Raw genomic sequence first — 25,709 nt, 5'->3', positions numbered from 1 at the left:
AATTGTCCTATTTGCTAACTTAACTAACTGACCTGTACTACGGCCAGCCACTAGGGGGCGATCAAGATGTTTTGGCTCCACTTTTGGTAGCTGTCCTGTCCATCCATCTTTAAGTAGGATCTGCGGGTGGCACCATTTCGTACAGCATCATCCAATGCACGCAGCGCAAGAGCCTTGTTTTTCCACTGTAATGTGATTACGCCACGCGAGCTAACAGCTCTGCTAGCGGCTTCACGAGGTTGAACTTTGACACAACAGTCCTTTGAGCTAAATGTAACGTCAGCCAAATGCTAACATGCTGTGTCTCAATTCAGGGGGTTGCATTCTTTGTAGGCTGCATTTGAAGACTGAGACTGTCCCATTTCGAAGGCCCCTTCAAATTTCGTCTTTTCATCCCCGAGAAACGAAGGCTCCAAAAGGTGGAAAACCTTCCCGGCCGAACCTATCTCAGGATTCATTGTGCTTCGGTGACAAAACATTTTACAAAGAGGTAATGGCAGCTCATCAAGGAAAGCCCCTGTAGACTAGACCGTCTCCTTTCGGTTCGGTTTACCGTCTCTGTGGCCCGGATAGACTGCGTCCTCCAAAGGATGCAGCCCCTCAAGTGAGACATAGCTGACGTTATGTTTACCATTGTACCATCTCTTTTTTAGCATGTTGGCTAACATATCGTTACAATTCCTCTTTGAAGGGAACGTGAACATGGAAATCCACCTAATACACGAGATACTTCACTCCAAACCCACGAATGTGATGGTGAGTCAGCGCGTCACCATACTTAGTAGGATGCATCCTCTGGAAACTGTGAAAATCTGTACAAAGTCTCACTTCAATTCCTCGTATACATGTTGAGCTATTTTGGTCTGGACCAAAATGGCGGAGCCACCGACTAGCGACGCTGCTAACGTTGCTAAAAATGCAGTGATAGCTATGTTACAAAAATGTGTCATTACATATGTGAGCTATAACTTATCTAAGACCACATTCTGTTGGTGGGGCATATTTCCATTGTCCAGTGTACTCACAGAGTCTATGTACTATATAACTTAAATGTAAAATTGAACCCACGATAATAATAAGTATGGTTCATGTGTATACAAGAGAAAACATTGACATGTCAGTATACACAAACGCAGACATGTACTCGTTCATGTTCCCCAGCTCATCTACACAGAGAACACAAGAAACATGGATTTTTGGTTTTGGGCTACTGCAAAGGCGTTCAACAACCATGACAAATATACCGTGACAGACGTATTCACTGCTTTACATACAGGTTATTTTATTGGTGAAGCAACGGGCAACCAAGTTCCTCAGGGGAGTTGCAGTGCACCGTAGAAAACTCAGTCCTTGAGGTTCTCCACATTGTCCTTCAACATCCAACAAGCAGTCAAGTCAGTGTCAGCCTCTCCTCCTTCAGACCTCCCCTGTGGGTGGGCACTGTGTGACGGTGCCCATAATCAATCCGTGGAAATGAAAAAACTAAAAGGGGCAGCGGTGGACGGCTTGGACGGTGCCCCGTTCACGGGGGGGAGGCTATACACCAAGCAGCATGCCCATGAAATCTGAACCGTTCTGTATTGTAATGGAGGCTCCGGCTGCATTGTCCACGAATATGGACGTGTACTGCCCGGCCTGCAGAGGAAACACAAACAACACTGAAGCAGCAGGAACCCAGATATGTTTTGTTTTTGTGTGTGTTGGGAGTGTTTCTCACCTGAAGCTCCAGCAGCCCGTGCACGCTGACCGTGAATATCTTGCTGTTACTCTCTAATCCAACAATCATCTCCAATGAGCTGCATTCAAAATAAAAACAACAATTCCTGGTAAAGAGTGGGATGATGTCAAATATCTAGTCATTAGAACCTTGTTATAACATTGACATTTTTGGAAATACACCTATTTGCTGTCAGGACTGTGGTCAAATAATAAACTTTAGAGCTTTGCCTATCAGGTGGTTTTTAAACTTGGACAGACCCAGGCAGGTTGTTCCCTCCTGCTTCTAGTCTTTAAGCTAAGTCACTGAAAGTAGTTTCGTTATTAGCGTGTATTAAGGCCGGGTAATCAGTAATTATAGTTATAGTTATTTTCATCCATAGCAATATGATAAAAGTCCAATATATATCAATATATTGCGTATGCATTGTGTAAGTACAGTGAGAAGGTGTAACAGATAATCTTAATGGAGTTTGCTTGGTGGTCCCGTATCGGCGTGGGTTTCATTAGGGTACCCGCAGTCCTAAAAACATGCAGACTGGGATTAGGTTAATTGAAGATGTGTGAATGGTTGTTTGTCTCAATTTGACCCTGCAATACACTGGGACATTTCTAGGGTGCCCAGTGTCAAGACATATATAACTCCCAAACTTTCCTTCCAAAGCTGGTGCCAATCCCAGCTGGCATCAGGCGAGAGGTGGGGTACACCCCCGACAGATTGTTAGCGTATCGCAGGACCAACATGTAGAGACAAAAAACCTTTCACACTCATGTGGAGGGATCCCTTTTGGCCATATCCCCAAACCCCAGCGTAAAAAACATCTGAATGGTATCAATCTTCTGATCTAAGCAAGAAAGCGAAAAAAGAAGCGCGTGTCCAGAACTTTTCCTTCACCCACTCAGTGCCCTCAGAGTCTGGAGGAACGGTGGTAACGTCACTGCAGGCTTCAACCACACAGTGAGAACTCTGGCTCCCGTTAAGTGGAAAACGCTACATTTTTATGGCAAATCAATCATGTTTGTCTTTGCTCTAACTGCCGTCACAATGAGCCTCATTTCACATTCTCTGAATTTTCATGTGTGGGAGAGCGAGACTGGCTGGGGCTTCGAATCCCAAAAAACTCTTCTGGGTTAGGTAACACATCATAATAGTATTATTTATACGTTCTCCTCATTGTACCACACTAGACGGGAGGCCGCGGAGCGCTGCACAGTCTGTGGGAGACTTTAGGGAGCAATTCATTTCAGCAATTTCCCCTGACTTTATGTAAATAGAAATTTGGAAATATTGGAAAGAACTCAGAAGCGTTGCCAACTGGATTTGTAATAATTCACCCACAGCATCTGATACGTGATTATCTGCCTCCCACGTCCTGCTCGTCACTTCTGTGGCTGCTGAATGCTACAGGCTGCGTGTCAAAGGTGAGACTATAAAGATTAGTTAGGCGACAGGGACGAGGGACATTTCCTATAAAGACCCGCTCTGGTTTTATACAGGAAATGCCAAACTGGTTCCACACAAACTGTAACAGACAACACCTTTAACAGCTCGTAAAATCTGGTGAAAGTAAGGGCAGCATTAAACACCAATAAATATATCACTGTTGCAAGGGAATAGTAAACAACTGTCAAAAAAGGAATGTCAAGAACTCCAAGTGCAGTGAGATTAATAACTTCCCAGTGTACATGATGATAGAATGATGTTGGTGTATGTTTGATTTGGATCCAACATGTTTCCAACTGGACTGAATACCCACGTGTATCTGTGGCAGAGGGACTCGATGCAGATCAGCACCCGGACGTTGTCTCTGGCCTTCAGCTGACTCTTGCTCCTCTTCACCTCGTTGTGGTCTGTAATTGATCACATAATAAAAAATTTTTTAAAAAAGTGGCTTACCCACGGCTCCTGAAAACAAAAACATTCAAACAGCCAAAGCGAATACGGTTCTAAAAATGTACAAGCCTCAACATTCTCTCTGTTGTAATCGAACCCCTGTGGTCTGGATTCTTTCAACTGTTGTCGTTCAATGTACATTCTGAAATTACCGAATTATCTTCACACACACACACACACACACACACACGAGGGATTCACGGGAACGATGTAGAATCTCATTTTCATCTCATTGACTTCCACGACTCTGTTTACTGTTCTGGCTCCTTCAGCTGTATCAGAGATCTATAAAGTTTGTGTTAATGTGAATTTGATATTTGCCACAACTTGTAGTTCACAGTGAAAACATTCAGCTGCTGAAACACAGAGTGGTTTCTGTTGTGAAGCAGTTAAAGTTAGAGTATCTACAAAAACAGGCATTTTTCCTAATTTGCCTGAATGAGCAGTTTAAAGATACTGACCGACTTCTTTATCTATCTAATAATTCCAAGAAATCTCTGTTTGTATGTTGCTCTCATATCTCAAGAACCGTTCATCTTGATGGATTCACACTTGGCATCTGTATTCTCAAGGGTCCAAGAAAGTGCTGTATCAAATTTGGACACATGCTAAATTAAATATTAATAAACTTTAAATAAACAGGCGACCAGTTCTCTGTAGCAGCAGCGACTGGGACTCATCAACACAAGTGACGTTGCTGATTGTGACAAAATTGGATACACAACAACTGGAGCCTTTATGGAAATTTGAAAATCGCAACTACAACTACTGATATTACAAACAGCCCCCTCGTCTTTCCTTCTGTCATCCATTTATTAATAACAATGATCAGAAAAACATTTACCAATGTGGACGTTAGCAGAGAACTGGTAGATCCCTGTGATGGGAGCTGTGAACCTCCCAGTGGACTGGTCCATTCCCGACCCTCTGAGGAAGGCTCCTTTAGCAGGCGGCTGAAAGCACAGAGAAGTCTGAATTAAACTTTGCATCTTTGGGAAACAATCCATCGGTCGCTCCTTTACACGTCTTCTCTGGGAGCTTTAAACAAAAGTTCAGCAACGTAACCCTGTAATGGCGATTAGTGCCTTGCTCATGAGCATTTCAAGCAGGATTCACCGTGAGCGAATGGGCGTGTGGACGTGATTCTAACACGAGACAAAACTTAAAAAGATAATACAAATATCTGAGGATGAAAAAGCGACACCAGACACGTAGAAGACGCCGGCCAAGGTGTCAAGAGAGCTTTAGGTAATAAGCCGTAAACAAAAACACATGATCTCTGCAGCAGAATTAAAACGCACGTCCTGTGTTTGCACGTGTTTCATGTGCGAAAGGCAAACTCCAGAGAAAGTCTGGACCCCATTATAAAAAAACTTTCTCCTGAGTTCATGTCTGAAAACGGCTCAAGGTTGGATATCTGCAACCCTGACAATGCCAAGAGGGGAGTAAACACGGGAGGGGAGCGAGGAGGGTTGTGCACTTTACCAACTCCACCATAGATCATTTATATTGTAGAGATATGCAGATGAATTTTTTTGCTGTTCCACTCTCTGACCACGAATGCCTCACTTTTAATCCGCTGCCTCCAAATATTCGAAAATAACTTGGTAGTAACACTTCTTCGCCAACACAGTGCTTCATTAAGATGTTAAATTGTTTGGCAGAGCCTCGTACTCCCCCCTCCAGCCTCGTCAGCCCATCCCAACAAGGCATAGTTCTTCCACTACAGCATGCTGTTTCTAACAGTGTCTATTTCTGTCCTCTCCGCACTTTATTCCAAGTCTAAGACAGAGTGCCTTTTGTATGCCGCCCAGAGAGTGATGTGTAGGATTGAAAAAGTAGATATTTTTGACCAAAGAGCTGAGTCTGAGTCCCGGAGTGGCACTGCATGCTTTGCCAGTGCCAGTTACCAGCGAGGGGGATGATCTGCTCGTAATCCCCCCACATGCAAACTAAAGCAATGATTTCCAAACAGTCACTCTTTCACAAACAGTTAATACAGGGAAGCAAATGGGTCAGAAACAAACGGAGGAGGATCGGCCAAAACTTTACTTTTTTTCAGCCACGAGCAGGGACCAAAGCTGAAGCCGTTCATAAACATTTACTTGGTTTCAAACAAACATACTGTCTGAAAGTTCTGGAGCTCCACCAGCGTCTTCTTGTCCACCACCACAGGTCCCTTGAGCTTGCAGTGGAAAGCCTCCTCTATTCGCCGGTAGGGGGTCATCCCCTCCAGGGTGAGGAGAGCTGTAGGTAGCTGGCTGGGGCTGGTCTGTCTGTCAAGTGCCGCTGCTCTCCTCTCTGTAGCCTCTGGCAGAAACACATCCAGGCTGTTACAGCAACAGACTGAGGTAACGTGGACTTTCAAACATAGCTCCCATAGTAATGTGGTGAAATACAAATAAATGGACGTTATAGTGGGGATGTAAAGATGCGCATAGCTATCAGATATTAACCTTTTAGCCTAAAGTGGAGCTGGAAAGTGTCTGGGCTTGTACCTTTAATCATCTCCTTGAACTCCTGGAGAAGAACTTCCTGGGTCACTTCGGCCCCAGGAGAGCCAGGAGGTCCCTGAGGGCCGGGGGGACCTGGAGGACCAGGTGGGCCCGGCTAGTGACAGACAGACAGAACAATGCGTCAAACTTAAGCTGAAAAGTAATAAAAGAAAATGCGACATCTAATATGTTTTCAGTGCGTATGCTGGATTTACCAGGGGACGTTTGCGTTTGCGACACTTTCCAGGGAAGTTGCCAACGGGTCGTTTGACAAAGTCCATCCATGATCCCAGTGGGTCGACTCTCTGCTGTTCAGAAGCCTGCTGCAGAACAAGAAGACAGTAAGAAGATTTCCCCCCATGAATTATTCAGCCAACAGCATTAAATAAAGATTATACCTTTTATAGACTTGCTTTCATGTGATGTCGTGTTTTTATCGTTTTCTTTTCACCTTTTCTTTTACTTGTTTATATCTTTTTATTGTCGTATTATTGCTTTTATGTGTTAAGTGTGTTATAAGCTCTATATTTAATTATTTAATTTGAACCGTACTTTGTTTCCGACCACATAAACGTGTTTGTCTGGCCTCGTGGTCACGTTGCATCCTGCTGATTGTTATTTCTTATATTCACTTTTCTTGCTTTGCCTAAGCACTTTGTAAACTCTGTTTTAATATTGATATAGGTTTATACACTGTATGTTAATCAGTAATTACAACAACCTTTTAAAAAGTGCAGTTTACCAGTTTAATCCTGTGTTTTATGTTGAACGTTTGAAACCCGATGTGTCATTATTTCTCCCTTTAAACCATCAGTGGAAAATGTTCACCAGAGATACAGCTAAATGGTGCCAGACACCGAGGAAGGTCAAACAGGGAAAAAAAAAACTCTTTTTCTTTTCACTGGTTGCTCCTCGAGGAGAACTGGTCCAAGTTTAGTCACCATTCTTCTCTGAAAAGCTTCACTTTAATCCACTCAGGTGCCACGTCACTTCTCATTTGCCCAAATATGCCCGGATTCATGTAAACAAACCTCGTCAAGGGTTTTTGGTTTTTCAGCACATGAAAATTTCCATGAGCGCTCCGGTGAAAAATGAGTGGTGTGATGTAGATTCTGTGGATCGCAGACCTCAATTACTGTAGTTTTGTAACAACATGTCAAAACGGCCAAAACTTTCTCCTCCATCCAAAGACACGCTGGTCTGTTTCTTTTATTAATACTACCAGTGTGACTAATGTTATGATGGAAAATCTCATAAACAAGATAACAAAAGTATACACAGTATGTATACAAGCCTGAGTTATGATTTAAGATCGTTTCCAAACCGTACGTACGCTCGATCTCCTTATCTGAAATAACTGGTGTATAACACATCACCGTATAAGAGACTGGGATCTCTCACGGAGATAAGACACAAACTCCCGGAAGCAACATTTTTAATGCGTAATACCGCAAGTGGCATGTTTTCCTTTACGGTAAAATGTGAGGCCGAATGGATTCCAATTACAGTGAAGGTTGAATTCTACCCGAACCCTTCCCCGAATGTCAAGTGCCTTGGGTTGAGATAGAGGCGCAGATAAAGACGGGCCGTGGAGGTGAGCTGTCTGAAATGGAATTTGTTTAGGTTTGGCGGAGGGACACGGATCACTTATCTTGCAAAACCAACATGCCCCTCTCTTCGCTTTTAAAGACTTTCCTCTTGTTCCACCACAACAAAGCGAATCCTTGTTTGTCTTTTCATTATGCTGGAATAAAGGACAGGTTTTTTTCTTTTGTGATTTTTACGTATATATTTGTGATTTAGTCTCGTTCTGTCTGTGACCTTCGCTTCTGTCCGACAGCAGAGAAAATAAACAACTGCGTCGGCTGCATGTTGGATCCTTCTCTGTTTTTGTTGTGATTTCGAGGCTTGGAGGCAGATGAAAGCGAGAATGATTCGGTTAAGACAAGAATCCTTGTTCGCTACTCTGTTCTGTTTCCATGTGGCTGCTGGTTAAATTGCTTTTTCCATTGCATTTAAAATTTTTGAATATCTATTAACATATTAGAAAGCAAGAAAATGCACTTAAACCTACAAAAACAGTTTTTTTGGCGACTCGGAGGCATCGGAGAGAAGCTGTTAACGCAACATCAACATTTCATCACCTTTTTTACGTTTGACATGGTGATGATGCTTATTTACACACCCAGTTAAATAAGCACAACATTAAGACTTGTGGAGCAACACTATCATTCATTTAGAGTCATGTGTGTGTTCACCTGGCAAATATATTCACTCTTTGAGCTCAGTTTTAGTCTCCACCAAGTGCTGAGGGGAATCAATGGATCTGTAGAGGATAATGTTGACTTGTCTGTATAAATGTATATATAACATGTCTATTGTTGGGTATATTTTGTTGTTGCAATATTTGTTTGTATTGAGCTGATTTACAGACCTTTTATTTTGAAAAGTTTTGAACTTGGGCCTAACACCAGTTCAGTAAATCCTTCAAACTTGTATATAAGCCACATGTGAACAGTAATAAAGCCAATTCAGTTTCATTCCATTCCATGGACTGTTGAAAAAAAAGCTCTGAGGACGACTCACTACAAACCAGCAATAATTCTGAAGTAGCATCAACACAGGACAAGAGAACACAACATTACAAACAGGCAGGTTTACAGCGGCCACTGCACAAAAACCGAAGTGTGAAAATAATAATTTGTGATTTTAATTAACGAGGCTTTATGTCATCTGAGGCATCACAGGTCCAAGTTTCCAACTAACAAACGTTTACGTCAAAATTACAATGTGGACACTCTGAAAGCTCCAAAATATCCAACCTGAAAAAGCCAAAGTTCATTGTTCAGAGCAATTAAACTCAAGTTTTTTACGCCTATAGTGTTGTTGTGTATTGTTGTGCACTGTGTTTTAAACTCTCACAACTCTGCAACGATACAACGGTAACGTGTCGTCTGATCCTGCTCTTAAAAACAGGAATCTTTCCCACCTCCAGCATCCAGACGACAATAACTAAACGTGTTGTTTTTCCATGTCAGCTTTCGTGGGGATTAAACCAACGAGATATGACATGTTAATTACTGAGTTTTTTAAGGTGTTGGCAGGCAGACGGGGCCGGGCGAGCTGTCTACTGTCAATCTGTCTCAAATAGCTCCGCAGGAAAGTGAAAAAAGAATACTGTCCAAAATGTCATGCTATTCTTTTCATTTACAAGGTCTATAAGCTTCAAGGAATATTATGAAAGGGGTTTGTGTTGTGGGTTGTAGAAGTATTCCACGCCTGTGGCAGTCTGAGTATGTTTCCACTGGGAATAATAGTAAAAGCGTGAATCATCAGCTGAGACGGCTCAACGCGATCCAAAAGCCGTTTTGACAGCCAGTGGCCGCTGTTCCCAAAAAAGTGAAAACTCAACATTTACCCTGTTTATGTTAAAGATCATTGTCTTAATGTTCCAGAGCAATTCGGCCCACACATGTGGATTATAATTACACATCTTAGCACTGCGTAATAATAAAAAAGACGAACTATCACTGCCAGGAAATCAGCCAAATGCTGAGCTTGTTATCCCCTTTAATACTCAGCATTGTAATTAAACCATTAAAAACCTTGCCCTGCAGGATTTTCTGTGCTCAGGGAAGAAAGGCTACGAGCAAGGTAATTATTACCTTCATATCTGAGCTGAAAAATAACAGCAATTCACTGTGTAAATAATTTAATCATCAGCTTAAGAAATGCTCGGGCTCTTTTCATTTGGACAGATCGTGTTCTCTGCTCCTCCGTCTGCGCTGTCAGAGCATAACGTACAAAGTGACAGCTGGGATGGTCCGTGCAACTTGCCAAAAGAAAATTGTGATTCATTGTATGCAGGTGAGTCTCCGTCTCGGCCGAGAACTTCAAAGAGTCCGCACACGCAGACATGAAAACCATATTGCTTGATGACACAGAAAAACCTGTCAGAGGTGTTCAATCATTCACTGGCTGCTATCGACTTTGGCGTAAAGTAAACTATGGATTCCGTGGCGTCGCTCTGCAGCAGCATGCACGAGCCGGGAACAAAGTGGGGAGGGAGCGGATCCAGGTATCAGTCTGAGAGTTGATGAAGAACACCGGGGCCCCGGCTTTGATCACCGCTGATGTGAGAGTGCCTCAAAGTGGCCTCGTCTGTCAGCAGGCGGGAGCGCACGCCTTTTACAGCGCGGACCGTGTCAGGCCTTCTGTCGAAAGGTGAGAAACTTTAAATCTTCCAGTGCCGTGTTTATCCTCGTTGACGGGGCTGTAAATCATGACACGTCGCCGATACTCAGACTTTAAGAATGTGATGCACTGTGTTCACTGGTGGAAGAAAGATTCAGATCCTGCACTTCGGTAAAAGTCCCAATACAAGAATGTTACTCCAATAAAAGAGTATGAAATAGTAAATTCACTTGTTCTCTTTGTTGCAGAGATGGATTTATCTCATCTGATCATTTGTTTTGAGTTAACATACTTCTGCAATAGTAAAAATGTCAAGTTGTCCTCATGTCTTTGTACAGATTAAACAAACCTTGTTCACCTTTGAACTCAGTCAGGTCAGATGTTTCTGATCGCTTCCAGGCTCAAGGCTACGCTAACTAGCTCTATAAACTATAGGTCTTCTCATCTAACGACACAAGGAACCGAATAAAACGTAAAACTGTAGTTTTAGGGCACAGTTTACAAAATGTACTTGTACTGTTGCCTTTACAGGTATATGCGCAGTTATAAGTACTTGATGCAATATTATTAGCCTTTATATCACTTATTACTAGATTGAAAGCTCTAATGCATAAAAAAGCAAAAAGAAGAGAAGGGACTGACAGGAGACACGGATGTCGTCTTGAGAACTGTGTAATTACTCTCAGTGCCAGCAGGGGGAGAAAGATTATCTGCGCTGTAGCTTTAGATGAATCTGAGGCTACTGCCGCGTCCCATTACATCTCGGAGCTGGCTAGCTGGATAACGTTAACATTGTTTCTGTGCAACAGGAACTTTATCAACTCGGGTTAATGCTGGGCGTTTTCTTCCAGAAGGAGGTCATGTGATAAGGAGCCTGACGAATCAGCGAAGGCTATGTCGTGACCAGAAAGACCCAATCAGCAAGTGGTCATGAGAGCCTATGTCATCATTTCCTAACATCTCCATTTCTGCCCGTCCAGACTGAAATGCAGCCCCGGAGTTTTCAAACTAAAACAGGACCAGCAGCGTTTCCAAACTTCTTCTGCATTTTCAAACAAAAATCGAATAGTATGGATGTAGCCTGAGAAGTTTAGAGGGGAAACGTGTCCAAGACAGTGCTGAGAATCACTGGATTAATCCGTTTATTATCTCTTATATCATATCTTTTCTAACTTAAACTGAAACTTCTTACATCTCTTAGAGTAGAAGTATTTGTAACATCAAATGGAAAACACACATACCTCAGATCATACGAAGTACAGCATTTGAGTAGATATCGTTTATCACTTTTCACCGCTGAACATGTTTAGTACCCACAATAAACGTGAACACAGAATGTCTTATTATCCTACAGCCCCGCGTGTGTTTGGATCAATTACCGAATCAGTTGTAATCAAAGCTGATCATTCCCAGGAGCACAGGAGATTTTATTACCCTCCAAAGATTGATTTGCGTCTGCGTGAATAATCCTTTCAGGTGCACCGCTCTAAGCATGTTTGTCATGTAGTTTGGGGAAAATTAGGTTGAATTTATTCGAAGCAATAAAACGGGAAAATATTTCCCTGGGGCAGCATGCCACCAAAAACACAAACACAACTGTTAAAACATGTCTCTGGGGCTGCAACCAGATACTGAAACTCTACTCCGCTGCAGCCAGCTCCCGAATTCTTCCATGTGTACAGTGGAACTTGTTTTCTTTTTCGTGTTATCTGCTCTTCAACCTGTTCGTGCACACGAGATGACACGAAACCACTCGCTGCTGATAAAAATGTTGCACAGGCAGGTTTGAGGTTGGACAGGATGACAGAATTCTTCTCTAATCTCTTGTTTTTATATCGCTATACTTCTCCCTGTGCAGTCATCCATGCATGGGTGGACGGGTCGGACGCTGGGCCCATCCCACCCCAGGAGGCAGGGATCCCCGGGCTGTGTGGGCCGAGGGAATCCTGGTAACCTGCGTGCATCCCAGCCGTCATGTCTCCACCCCTGTGTTCCTACAGAAACAAACTGCCTTGAGGATTTATCGCCAAAGAGCTAAATACAGTGAGGCATGCAATGTTGACTCTGTTCCCTTCTCACTGTGTTATTACTCAATTGGCAAGCACCGTGTGCAAAACATAATTACTCCACCGCACCATTAATTCAGCAAATGCAGCAGGAACACCAGTTGGAAGTGTAGCTGAAACGCGGTCATAAAACGATATAGCTGAGCCGGATTTTAAGTTGCTGTTTCTTAACTTTCCTGTTGCCTAAACAAAGTTGTCTATGTGTTTATCGGTGTGCGAGAGAAAGTGACTAAATGTGTGTTTTTGCTGAAGGAATTGCGAGAGACAATCTTGGCTCGGTCTCGATATGCGAAGGCGATACGAGCTGATTGCTTTGATCGCCGTGTCACATCTGTTCTGTGTACAAATTATAGCTTTGAAATCGGAGCGAGTGCTCATTTTCCCTGTGGTAGGTAGAATGAGCTGTTGAAAAGCACCAGTGATCCAGTTCCATCTCAGGCACAGCTTTGCCCCATGGCCTGACTCGCAGGCACGACGTGAGAGGAGGGAAATCATTAGTTACTCCTCAGTCATTGCTGATTTCATTAAAGGAGCAGACACATTTTTTTTTTTTTGCTGAGAGAAGATTGATGCCCCTTTCATGCTAGTACAGTAAACACTGTTAGCGGTAGGTTACAAATCCAACTACCAGCAACTTCAAAGCTCAATAAAGCTGCTTTCAGATATTCACTGAACTCCTGATAATTTTCTGAAATGATCCGGGGGGGGGGGGGGGGGGGGGGGGGGGGGGCTGCAGTAGAGCTTCTCCTGCCTGCCCCCAAATAAAAACTGAAAAAACCAAAAGAATACAAAATATCTCAGGTTGAAAAAGAAGATCCATACATGCACTTGGAAGATGTCAACTTGGAAAGACAACGAGATTCAAGAGTTATAGGTGACGTGAGCTTGTGTTGATGTGTTGTAACACAAACAAGTGATCTCCACAGTTGAAGCTGCTCTTCAGGTATGAAAGGTAAAACTCTGCAAAACGTCCAAACCCAATTCTGCAGATATTCTCCGGAGTTCATGTCTGAAAACACTTGATTTTTCTATAATTCAAACAAACCAGATAAACGTCAATGAGGAAGTTTCGTAAGTGCTGGTATATTGTTGGGAAGGCTTTATGCTAAGCTAAGCTAATGCGCTTCTATGTGCGTCTTTGCTGGACAAACACGAGAGTGGGATGAATCTTCTCAACATTTCTTCTCGGCAAGAAAATGGATAAAGCCTTTTTCCCCCAAATCTCTAACTGTTGTAAGACCAAATACATTTTACATATATGTACTGAACATCATATGTATTCGCCGAATAAATCAGAAAGTAATGTTTAAATAAAACCGACATATTATGTTGACTAATTAGTGGTTTTTACTTGATGCCCCAGTTTATTGTAAAGTGTAGCAATAATTGGGAAATTGGAGTTTCAGGAACATGACCAGCACATGAGAAGAATCAGGCGAGATTAAGGGATTTCTGTAAATCTGGCATCAATCTGGAGCTATTATAAATGAAACGTAATCCAAATAAAACAGTCTCCGTCTGTGAAGTGAAACTCACGTACCGTGCAGTTTATTTTACTTGCAAATTTCAGATGTAACGACAAAAGACTGTTTATTATTTGTCTCTTCCTTGCCCTCGCTCCGATGACTTAATTAGGTAATTTCGCTGAGTTAAACAAGCGTAACCTTGTCAGGGGTCCGACGTGTTGAAAGCAGAGTTCATCATCACGCAGCACAAACTAAAAGGTGGTTCACGCTGTCAGTGGTGCATGAGGTGTGTGCTCCCACAGTGGCCCGGATTCCTGTGGGACTCGCTCTCGTCTCCTACGTGTGGGTTGAACCAAAAGGTCCCACACACTGACGCATTAATCATCACTGGGAATGAGAGAGAGGAAACAAAAACCCTTGCCTCGGGCTAAACCCAGCCATTACTCAACACGCCAGGCGTGATGTTTGACTTGACTCCCCCAATTACAGCCATCACAGATCCCTCGCTGCTCTCAACAGTGACAGATTCCTCTCATCTTTAGAGTGGAGACCAATAAGGCTTACAAATGTGTACCTCTGACATATCGCTCTGAAATTCTCCAACGTGACGCTTCACAGACATTGTTTGAAATGTACTTCACTTATCATCTCATTAAAAAAATTCCACTCGCGGCACAACTCCATACCTCGCTATTGTGATCACTTTCAAATGGAAAATCTCCAGAGGAATGCAGTGTACGTCTGCACGCTGCCAACAGCCCACACACGGGATTGGTCAGATAGAAAGCAAATGCCATCATAAGAACTGGTTCGACTGTTTCCACTGGGCACAAGGGGAAAAACTATGTAAATGTGGAGTGTAAATGTTTGGCTTGTTCGAGAACACAAGTTTCTTGCCAAGACAGCTTCAAATGGACGTGTTGTTTTTCTCCGGGACCTTACAGATGTGTAATAAGATAAACTCACGAACTACCCAAGAAAAATCCAGTTTACTGCTTTTCACTGTGTGTGGCGCACGTTATTTTCTTCGTTAACACACAAAAAAAACCCCGGATAGAGTGGCAACGACACATACGACCTTGAATGCGGCCACTTCCGCGGACGTCGAGCTCAAAGCTCAGGTTCTCGTCCAGAGGTGACAGTGTTTGGCAAAGACACTATCTGGCACAACACTGTGTCTTAAGAGTGATTATGTCATTACCCTCTGATTGTGGGAGATGAGATGAAAAGAATGTCAGAGAGGGAGGCACTGGGGGCTAATCCTCGCCGAGGTGTTCTCTTTCAGGACCCTTTCTATGGGGCTTTGTGAGGGGCTTACACGGCATGCTGCCCCAGTTTTCGGGGCCGCACCGCCCCTATCGGATGTCCCAGACACAGCGGAGTCAGACTAGGCCTGTGAATGACAGAATCAATGGGCTGGGAACAACATCACCATAAGTCTTTAAATATCTGCCTACCTAACTTTCCCAGGAGTTACATCACGGCGGTGGGCCTATAAGGGGCTGCAGGAGACGGGGAGGGAGGAGGGGTGGGGGGGGGGGCTGGGTTTGTGAAGACGCTCTATGAGACAGAGGAGTGAAATCCCAACGGGGGTGCAATCCTCCGCAGGCTCGAAGGGTTGACACAAGGTCATTCTTCATAGCTTGTGCTTTTACAGGGCAAAGCAAGTCAAATAAACACCACCAGGCCGCAACCACCTACAATGTGTTCTTAAAGATACAAAGGAGACCTCACTGCTTGGTTTTCAAGGGGGGGGGGGCGGTGGAGGTTGCCGTTAGGAATCCAGAGACTGGTAGACGCTGAAGTGAAGGCTGGTATATAGGGCAGAGAGAGTTACACGAGAATGCCAACATAATGGGTGGGCTGAAAGAAAAACAAATAGCCTGTTGGAAACCCTTGCAAATATGCAACACCCGCAATAAACCAATAAATAACAGAGTCAAGGGCCAAAGCTCGCTCCCGAAAAATGGGACTGTACCACTGTAACGCTGTTGTGCCTGTGGAATAAGTTTCTCATAGCAGTAACCCTGGTGTTCAGCTACGGACGGCTGTTCTGACTGTTAACGATTCTCTAATTATATATCATAGAAACTTCAGTTATTCTGTTTATAACTTAACTTCCTGTGATTATCAATAAATATCTTATTAAAGTTTGAACTTTATTGCCATAACGACAGAGTTGAGTCTTGGCGAGCTCATCCGAACATAGACATGAAACTAAATCTGAGCCCTAAAAAGAATAAAGTTATAAATCCTGACCAATGTTCAACAAAATAAAAAAACATTAAAAATAAAACCTCAATGTATAAAATACATAGATAAGACACTAACTCCTGTAGGACAATAATCAACAGTGGTTATCAGCAGCATAAACTACATAAGTGCTTAGGTCATATCTTATCTTATCATATCTTATCTTATCTTATCTTATCTTATCTTATCTTATCTCAACTCTCTCCCTGATACACAAAACCCGAGCACATCTTGATTTGTTCTCACGGGCTGGAAACATTTGGTTGTCGGACACCCGCAGCGCTCGCTAATTGATGCATTGATCAGCCCTTAGATGTCCACATTCCTGACATACTTCCGGAAGTCATCCATTTAGCCTTTCACACATTTTCCGTCCATCTCTGTGTCTGAGGCTTGACCCAGCGGGGCACACCTGCCCTGTCCCGGCTTTTACCATGGCCACGCTTCAACGTGAGACATCTGCACACATCTTACATATCTTCAAACTTCTATATCTGATACCACCATGAAGCAGCTCATCGATTAAAAACAGATGTATACGTTTTAAAACATCAAACACTCAGGAGCATTTTCATGTCACTACCTTGATGCTTCCACCGACCTCTTCGCTGTTGGAGAGAGTTGCATTGAATGCCTCTGTGTGTTGTGGCGTGGCCTCCTTTGGCCTCTTTCTCTCCTTCTTGGCCTCCACCCCATCCAGTAGGACGCACTGAGTCCAAAACACTGCAGCCAGCACCGCCAGAGGCCCGGCCCCACACCACATCTTCACACTCCTTCGATCCGCACCCTGCAGAAAGAGCCTGAATCTTATGTGACGGAGCGGCCGTGTGAGTGCACAGAAGCTGAGGATGCCTTGCGAGGCTCAACACAAACACTGAAAGTCCCACCAGGGAGAGGGAGACCAGAGGAATGCAGCTGCAGGGACTCCCCGTCCAAGAGACTGTCAAGACTGACTGCTGCCGCCGTTTGCTCCCCTCTTGATGAGCGCTCAGCCAGCACGACGTTGCAGGGGCACTGTTAACTCTAGACACAGAGCCAGGAGGCTTACTCAACTATGAAATGTGTCAAGAGGAATGGTCCAAGGGAATGACAGATCGGCGCAGATCTGACAGCAAATAAACCCATTAGTGAGATTTTTCACGCTTTCTGCTCTGTTGGGGGGTGAGGTGCAGAGGAGAGGGGGGGGCACAGGGGGCAAAAGAAGAGGCAGAGAGGAGGGGCGTCCAAAGCTGAGGGTGGGCTGCAGGGTTCTGAGAGATGGATGGCAATATTGTCTATTATCTCTGCCCTGCCTGCTCGCTCCTGCTGGTTCCTCACAGCGAGCACTGGGTCCAGTCTGCAGCAGAGCGGCGTGGACGCTGGAGACGCTGCAAGATCCAGAAACGTTGGGCTTTCATGAAAAATGAAAAACGATGGGAGTCTGTCAGTCTGAGAACCAGAACCCCCCCCCCCCCCAGCCTCAACACAGCAGGGATGAACCAAGCCCAAGAGGAGGTGGATGAGGTCCAGGTTAGATCTCTGCCCAGTCTTCTTCTCTTCTCCTTAAAGAGGCTTCACACCAAACAACAGAACTCTACAGGTGGGCTCCTCTGCTCCTTCCTGCTCTGGCCGACACAGCTACTGGTTGTCCCCACAAATCATCAAGTCCAAGGCCGTGTGCAGAGAGCTGATGTGGGGACGCCTCTGGTCTGGGTTGCTCCTGTGCTCTGAGCTTGCAGGAGGGCTCACAGTGGAGTTTTATCATCACCCTTTCTCCCCCTCTCCCTCTTCCACTCCCTCTCCTTCACTCCCTTCCCTCTCTCTCTCGCTCTCTCTCTCTCTCTCTCTCTCTCTCTCTCTCTCTCTCTGTTGGCACCCATACGAGCTTATTCAGCTCTGTTTTATCTCATAGATGAAATGCTCAGACACGTTGAGTGTGTGTGTGTGTGTCATGTGTAAAGTTGTGTATCTGTCTGTCACGTTGGCTCAATATTAGCCTACTCTACTCTAAAGCCCCGTGTTTACATCCAAGCAAGACGCAGAAACAAATTCCTGCACTTTATTTTGAAACCTTGAGGCATTATCTTGTATCTACGACGTGGAAACTTGCCAATGATTCTCCACTGTGTTATATATTGTATATACAGAGCATACCTGTTGGTTTTATCCTGTGTTGCTGCTCAGGGACATTTCTTCTCTGAATGCTCTGTAGGAAAAGAGTTGAAGGAACACTTACATTTCTTGTAGCTCAAATTGCAGGTTTCAGTAAATAACCTGCGACTTAATAAATTGTTGTTTTCATCCAACTTATTAAAATAAGTCTTATTAGGATAAATGACATGTTAGCTCATGAGTGCCTATACCTGATATTTTCTCCACTACTTACATTTTCATGACTGCCACTTGCTTTAGCTGTTACATTTTAACATAGCGCCACCCAGAGGCGGCAGCACGAAGTACAAACAACTCACCAGCACCTTTCCAGTGGGAGTTCCTGTATCTGCTGACAAACAGGGACACAGACATAATCAAAAAAGAGGGATTTGCCTTCAAAATAAAATAAAATGTACATTTTCTTGTGTTTGAAATAAGACAGTGCTTTTAAAGAATATATTTTGTGTGTTTTGTGCAAGTTTGTACCACTTCTTCCTCCACGTGTATCCATTAGTCAGTTGCTATATATTTAAAATATGTAATCTAGTTTTTTTATACTAGTTATTTATATTTCGATCATTAACCAATTAACTATTTTAATGTATCCTTCTTTTTTTTAAGCTATGTTTTTCAACTATTTATCAATTACTCCTGTCTATTTATTTTAAATATGTATCTGTTACTTTTACATTTCTCCTAGCTATCTTTTTCTTCTGTTCATCCACATCTACATACATGCAACATATCTACATCAACGGTTTGTTCATTAACATTAGTTTATTTAATTATTTATCTTCCGCTCATTGATTCATTATAGCTACTATTTACATACATTTTAACTATTTAAACATTGCCTTTACTTATAATATAACCATTTAAACACTACTATATGTGAATATTATAAACTGACAAGGGGGTTAATGTCTCCATGTACAAATGTAACTCAATCCTAAAATTATTAAAGTTTGGGGTGGACATAGAAAGTATAATTATAAGGTTAAGAGGCCTGTTATTGAATTCAAATTTGCTGGAGATGTTTTTAGACATAACTGACCCAATATGACAGGTCAAAAAATGTGTCTCTGTCTCCTCAACAGATACAAATTATATATTTATACAAAAACAAGTGTTTCCAGCATCAACAGCAGCCGTCTTACTTTGAAAGTGCCGAGCGGAAACTGACGCGTCACACCGCTAATTAGCCACGGCTAGCTGTTAGCCTCCAGCTCCACTGACAGCCCTGAGAGAAGTGACCGTCAGAGGAGCGCGTCGGAGCGGACTCTGAGCCCCGTTGTCCCCCGGTCCCCTGTGCGGTTGTGTCACACCGGGTCGTCCCACGTCCGGAGGAGGGGGGGTGTTGTGGTGGAGCCACGTGTAACAGGAACTGGAGCCCGACAGCCCGGACTGGAGCCACCGCAGGTCCGTGTTCAGCGTTAGCTTCCCCCCGGTACCTTACCACCGCAGCTAGCCGTCGGTCCTCCGCCCTAAGTCGGGTCGACTTCTCCCGCAGCGTCGCGGTCAGTTTACCGACACTGACAGGTCGGTTGTTTTTTTAATTTCGCGTCACAACTTTTATTATATTTACATCTGTTTACTTTAAGTTACATTCGCAGCAGCTAGCTTCTCGTTAGCCTGCTAGCTACTTAGCTTAACTACGTCGCTTAATGATCCAGGTGATATATTTACATGAATGAACCGGCGGTTTAATGATGACGACACATTAATAAGTTAATAAAGTAAATAGTTAGTAGTTAAATAAAAAAGTGTTGTTCGCTAAATGAATCTCATTTTGTTGTGTTCAGGAAACACTTAATATCCTGTTAAATTCAAATCGATAACATTTAGCAAACTATTTAAAACATTTAATAATAAGTTTCTTTTATATTTCCACCGTTTACCAGTTAAATATTTTAATGTGTACTTTTATCTATTCATTTCAACTATTTCTGTTACTATCTTTTTCTTCTGTTTATCCAAACCTTAAACAAAACTCCATCAACTGCATTTGAAATCCACTGTCTTTTATAACTGATTATTTACTTATTGCACAAACAGTTTGTTCTGGATGCACCTTTTTGTTTGTTTCTGACTTTGTACATCTGTGTTTTCCTGGAAGTTAAACACTTGCATTGAGTCTAGTTGTTTTCCTTTTATGTAAATTTGTCAAAGTTGAGAGAAACAGGATTTTCCCTCAAAGTTGAGAGAAACCGGACTTTCCGGTGGGCTGGTTGTGAAACAGGAACGCAGCACTGCAGGCGTTCACAGTTTGCATTATTTAGTCTTTGCCTTCACTGAGTTTGTAATACTGACATATTCCTTTTTTTAAATCTGTCCTTCCACAGACAATCATGGCCGTTTGGAGGATACTGTGGTGCAGGAACATCATGGCTGCGTCTCTGCTTCTCTGTGTTCTGCTCCACGCCGTGGACGTGCACGCACGACCAGCCAACATGTCGGCCGCTAAAGACAAGTCTCCGTCCAACAAGGACGAGAACGAGATCCTTCCCCCGGACCACCTGAACGGGGTGAAGATGGAGCTGGACGGCCACCTCAACAAGGACTTCCATCAGGAGGTGTTCCTGGGGAAAGACATGGAGGAGTTCGACGAGGACTCCGAGCCAAGGAGGAACCGGAAGAAGCTTATTGAGATTTTCACCAAGTAAGACGTGTTTTTCACTCACTGAATCTCAGTCATTGGTTTACACTGCTCTGGATGCCTGAGCTTGGTCACCAGCATGAAGTCAGACAGTGTTTGAAGGATTCAAAATGCTTCTCCTTTATTCTGTAATAACTTTTCTGTTATTAGAAGCTGAAGAATTCACAGCGAATAGTAACGACAGTGCTAATGTTCAATAACTGGAGCTGTATTTCACTAATTCACTCTCTTTTTAAATTCGCCCTTGTACAGAGTTGATTTCAACCGGGATAAAAGTGTCAGCGCTAAGGAGATGCAGCGCTGGATCATGGAGAAGACGGAGGAGCACTTCCAGGAGGCCACGAAGGAGAACAAGAACAGTTTCCATGCTGTTGACCCGGACGGAGACGGTAAAAGAACATGAACATGCACAAAGTCAAACCAACTTATGTCTCAAAAGACTTGTTGATCATTTTTCTGTTTTCAAATCATGAATTCATGCTTTTTCCCGCAGGTCGCGTGACATGGGATGAATACAGAATCAAATTTCTGGCCAGCAAAGGATTCAATGAAAAAGAAATTGCTGAGAAGATAAAGAACAATGAAGACTTGAAACTGGATGAGGAAAGTAAGTATAAAACATTTTGGAATAGGTCTGGGTACGATTTGCAGAAAGAGATTCTCAGAGAGCTAAAACTGGAACTTGTACATGGAACCCTCCTAACCTGGTGTGTCATTAAAAGTATTACAGTATACATTACTCCAAAGCAGTTACGTGAATCTATTTATTATTTATCATGAAGAACTGGTGCCAACACGTTCTTTGTTTAACGCAGAGACGCCACATCGACCGTGAAGAGGTCAACAAATCCAATAGATGAACTGTTTGCACATGTCTTCAGTGTATTAACATTAGATTTAAAATCAAATCAACAGTCGACCCAGTGTCAATTAGACAACACCCAATGTAAACACACAAAATCAATACAGTGCGTTTGCAAAGGGCGAAGGAAGTTCCTCGTGGCTCTGGTTGATGTGACATGTGCTCCTCAGTGTTATTAATAGTAAGTAGGAAGAAGCACACTGACTTAAGAGAAAATAATATTAACAGTTTATTCCTCTAGCATGAAGCTAAACAAGCCGACCAACACATGTGGAGTTTTAATCCAGCTGCTGACAAACAAACTCATCATCACTCATGCACCTCGTATCGCTGGTTTTAAAAGGTGGTGTAGAAGTAAAGTTTATATAATTGTTTACATCTCTTGAATCTGAAATACAACCAGACGTCTGTCTTGAGCCTGGTGCCTTCTGTGGAGCAGCTTCAGCCATGTTTTCTGTTTGCTTGGACAGATCTCTGTCCACACGAGACACACAAGGCTACAGCTTCACACATTCATAGACCTTAGACTGTAACAGGGAGATTAAAGTAAACCAGGTCCTATCCCACAGTGTTTTTAACATAATCATAAATGCCTGTAGCTGTTAAATCTGTGAATATGATCTGCAGACAGTTCAAATCTGACTGAACTCTGTTATTTATATATATTTTTTATAATTTTGCTCACTGCAGCTCAGGAGGTTCTGGAAAGCCTGAAGGATCGCTGGTTTCAGGCCGACAGCCCCCCCGCCGACCAGCTGCTGAACGAGCAGGAGTTCCTGTCCTTCCTCCACCCTGAGCACAGCAGAGGAATGCTCCAGTACATGGTGAAGGAGATCGTTCGGGACCTAGGTACAGTTTACCTCAAATATCTGAATCGTGAGCTTTGTTGTTTTTAAACTTGGGGCAGAAGAAATATGTCACTGTTAAATGTTCAACTGTCCAGTTGTTGACTTTGTTGGTTTGTCGAGCAGATAGTGTTTTCTGTCAAAACGCTGATTCAGCCATAGTTTCAGCTCTGCTGAGAGTTTTATAGTCTCTCCACTCAGTATTTTGGTTTTATGACTGATCGCAGCGAGATTGAACTGAAACCGTAAAGTTCTAAAGCCATAAAACCAGAATACTGAGTTAAAAGATGATAAAACTTTCTGCCGAGCGGAATCTGTGGCTTGTTTTGTTCCAAACAAACCTCCTCACATAACATGAAGTCATTTCTAACATTGTACTTTGCTCAGAGAAAGTTCTATTCTTCACTTCGTGAGGTGATCTGACTTTTGTTTTGTTAGCGTACGTAAATATTACTTCAGCGGCTCTGTTTAACTTAGATTCTTAAATAAATATAAAACAGGCGCGGATGATATTAACTGGGTCGTGTAAATGTTTCCTCCTTGTCAACAATGGTGCTTTGCTTCACAGACCAGGACGGTGATAAGAAACTGACCCTGTCGGAGTTCATCTCTCTGCCCGTGGGCACCGTGGAGAACCAGCAGGCGCAGGACATCGACGACGACTGGGTTCGAGAGAGGAAGAAGGAGTTCGAGGACGTCATCGATTCAAACCACGATGGAATCGTCACCATGGAGGAACTGGAGGTGAGTGGTTCAAATGGGAAAAGTCTTTCTTGATGGGAAATTTAGATTACAGGTTCCTCTATTGACTAAACCAGCTGATCTAGATTTCAAACACGTTTCTACATAATTTGGCATATTAATCAGGGAATTCTTGATTTTCCTGAAACAGGTATGTAGCATGTAAATAGAAACATGTTGGTGTACAAAGGTTTTGTTCATTAATGCACAGTTTGGCTTAAACGGGAGGAAACAATGTTTACACCTCGTCAATATGTGTGTGGAGAAGATGATCCGATTAGATTTGAGTGTTCCCTGCTGTATAGATTAATATACTATTGGCTGTAAAATTATTATTACCTCCACGATTATTATCTATTCTTTCAGCAGGATTGCTCAAAGAGGGTTAGGGTCATTTTGGAGCAGATCAGGTTAAACGGGCAGATCCAGGATTTAGACTAGACCAGAGAACTAGACCTGTGAGGTTCTGTTGTCATGGAGATCTTGATGGAATATGAAGGAGTTCATGTGTTTTTTAAATGTGAGATTGTGTTGAACCTTCATCACCACTGACATCCTTCCTCTGGCCGGTCTCCCTGTGTGTTTGTTCAGGAGTACATGGACCCGATGAATGAGCACAACGCTCTGAACGAGGCCAAGCAGATGATCGCCGTCGCAGATGAGAATCAGAATCATAACTTGGAGCTGGACGAGATCCTCAAGTACAGCGAATACTTCACGGGCAGCAAGCTCATGGATTACGCCCGGAATGTTCACGAGGAATTCTGAGGACTCGTTCGTCCTCCGTCTGCTCGGCGAGGCGGGGGCGGCGTCCTACATCTGCTTCAGGGACAGGCCAGTAACAGGGGCAACCTAATGATAGGATGTTGTAGTGTGCAATTGTGTGTTTAACGCCGAGCCTCGACGGCCTCTTTCACTGCTGACTCCAGTTAGTACGCCCTTCACCCTGCACTGTCGGCCACCCAGCAGCGTGGACACGCTCTGCCTGCTGGGTGCCGCACAGCTGCAACTCCAAATCAATTTGTGTTTTAGAGTCAAATGTGTGTATATGAGGGATATTAACCCAGATTAGATTTTCTTCTTCGTGGTGCAGTGGTGAGAGAGTCTGTTCAGTCGGGCGAGTTGTGTGTGTGTGTGTGATGCAGGATCTGTTGTTTTTAGCTGGCGTGTCTGTACACAGTGTAAATATTCATGGTCACATACCAATGCAAAAGGTTCGAAGAAGTAAATATAATGCAGCTGAAAGGAACAACCCTGCTAGAGAAACCATATAATTATACAGAGTTTATTTCTCTCACACACAGACTTCACACTGTCACTTATTCTGCCATATTCAAGGGGGGGGGTTGTCAGCAGTGATGCACAATTTCACTGGTTTCCATAAAATCCGTCCTTTTTTCAGATATTAAAAAAAAGAGTTTTAGTTGTGTAGAAATATAAACAAAATGCCTCAATAACAAACTTAAATCGGCTTAAATTAATGAAATTTAAGATGTGGAGAATAGATTAATATATAAGAGCCATGTGTCTTTTTCATGGAGGATGTTATATTCTAAATGAAGACACTTGTACAAAAGTGAAGCCGAAATATCAGGTATACGGTTGCCGCCATCTTGCTGACTAAAATGACAAACTATCATTGAGAATTATTTATCCAACATTTTTAATTTGGTCCGTTTCCGGCGGGGTTTATGACCTATACTGCAGCCAGCCAACAGGGGGCGATCAAAACATTTCAGCTTCACTTTTCAAGAGTGGTCGCGTTCATTTCTTTTTCTTTTTCTTTTTTTTTACAATTTGTGGATTTGGACCGAAGGAAGGAAAAGCTTGTGGCACCAATAAGACTCATGTGGTCTCCAAAATGGAAACTGTTGTTTACATGGTTTTGTGTGTGTGTTTGTGTGTGGGTCAGGTCAGAATGTTTCCTGTGGTAAAGGCCTGTTTTGTTTTTATTGCTACAAACAATCTGATTCATGCCTTTTATGAACGTGTGAGTAAAGTGAAAATCATGTCTTTGTAATTTGGATCAGCCGTATGTTTGAGCAGTGGAAGCTGAACTCTGTCTTTGTGCACTTTGTCAGATTTTAAAGTTTCCTCTCCAACATGTTTTCCATTTTGAAGGCTCTGGATTTCTAATTCCACTTGTACCATGTTTCTAAACGCATTGCACAAACAGTGGAATTACATTCCTCCGCTTCCTGTGGACCTGTGGAAGATTTGGATCCGGCCACAGTCTCGTCTTTCCTCGTCCTCGGTCCTGTTCGGATTGTAAAATAAGATTTCAGATAACAGAATGTTAACACAGCTTTATAAAATGTATCGCAAACATACTGGTAAACAATAAATATTTCTTATCAAGTGAAGAGCGGCTGGTTACTTGTGTTCAGG

The 25,709-nt window shown here is 43.1% G+C and overlaps 2 protein-coding genes across 7 annotated transcripts; one reads left to right on the top strand and one right to left on the bottom strand.

Annotated features, from left to right (window-relative positions):
- Positions 1–171: 171 nt before the first annotated feature.
- Positions 172–17,822, bottom strand: c1qtnf12 (C1q and TNF related 12). Of its 3 annotated transcripts, none has more exons than XM_034591269.1 (8): positions 16,668–17,822; positions 6,321–6,425; positions 6,109–6,220; positions 5,736–5,920; positions 4,455–4,563; positions 3,474–3,567; positions 1,718–1,796; positions 172–1,635 (listed from the first exon to the last, which is right to left on the bottom strand). In XM_034591269.1, exons 1-8 carry the CDS (start codon positions 16,845–16,847, stop codon positions 1,537–1,539), a joined length of 963 nt encoding a protein of 320 aa, XP_034447160.1. In that variant the 5' UTR covers positions 16,848–17,822; the 3' UTR covers positions 172–1,536. The 3 variants fall into 3 exon arrangements, with proteins under 3 accessions (XP_034447160.1, XP_034447161.1, XP_034447159.1); XM_034591270.1 differs by having other exon boundaries at positions 6,321–6,428; positions 16,686–17,822; XM_034591268.1 differs by having other exon boundaries at positions 6,321–6,428; positions 16,668–17,819.
- A 1,545-nt stretch (positions 17,823–19,367) lies between these two features.
- sdf4 (stromal cell derived factor 4) lies at positions 19,368–24,727 on the top strand. Of its 4 annotated transcripts, none has more exons than XM_034591266.1 (7): positions 19,368–19,636; positions 20,560–20,876; positions 21,126–21,262; positions 21,367–21,480; positions 22,426–22,584; positions 23,149–23,324; positions 23,913–24,727. In XM_034591266.1, exons 2-7 carry the CDS (start codon positions 20,566–20,568, stop codon positions 24,087–24,089), a joined length of 1,074 nt encoding a protein of 357 aa, XP_034447157.1. In that variant the 5' UTR covers positions 19,368–19,636; positions 20,560–20,565; the 3' UTR covers positions 24,090–24,727. The 4 variants fall into 4 exon arrangements, with proteins under 4 accessions (XP_034447157.1, XP_034447155.1, XP_034447156.1 ...); XM_034591264.1 differs by having other exon boundaries at positions 19,442–19,756; XM_034591265.1 differs by having other exon boundaries at positions 19,556–19,734.
- Positions 24,728–25,709: the final 982 nt, after the last annotated feature.

This window comes from Hippoglossus hippoglossus, chromosome 7 (genome assembly GCF_009819705.1).
Source record: "Hippoglossus hippoglossus isolate fHipHip1 chromosome 7, fHipHip1.pri, whole genome shotgun sequence".
Lineage (NCBI taxonomy): Eukaryota > Metazoa > Chordata > Actinopteri > Pleuronectiformes > Pleuronectidae > Hippoglossus > Hippoglossus hippoglossus.
The sequence above is the reverse complement of the archived record's forward strand: the minus strand, read 5'-3'. Positions and strand labels throughout refer to the sequence as shown.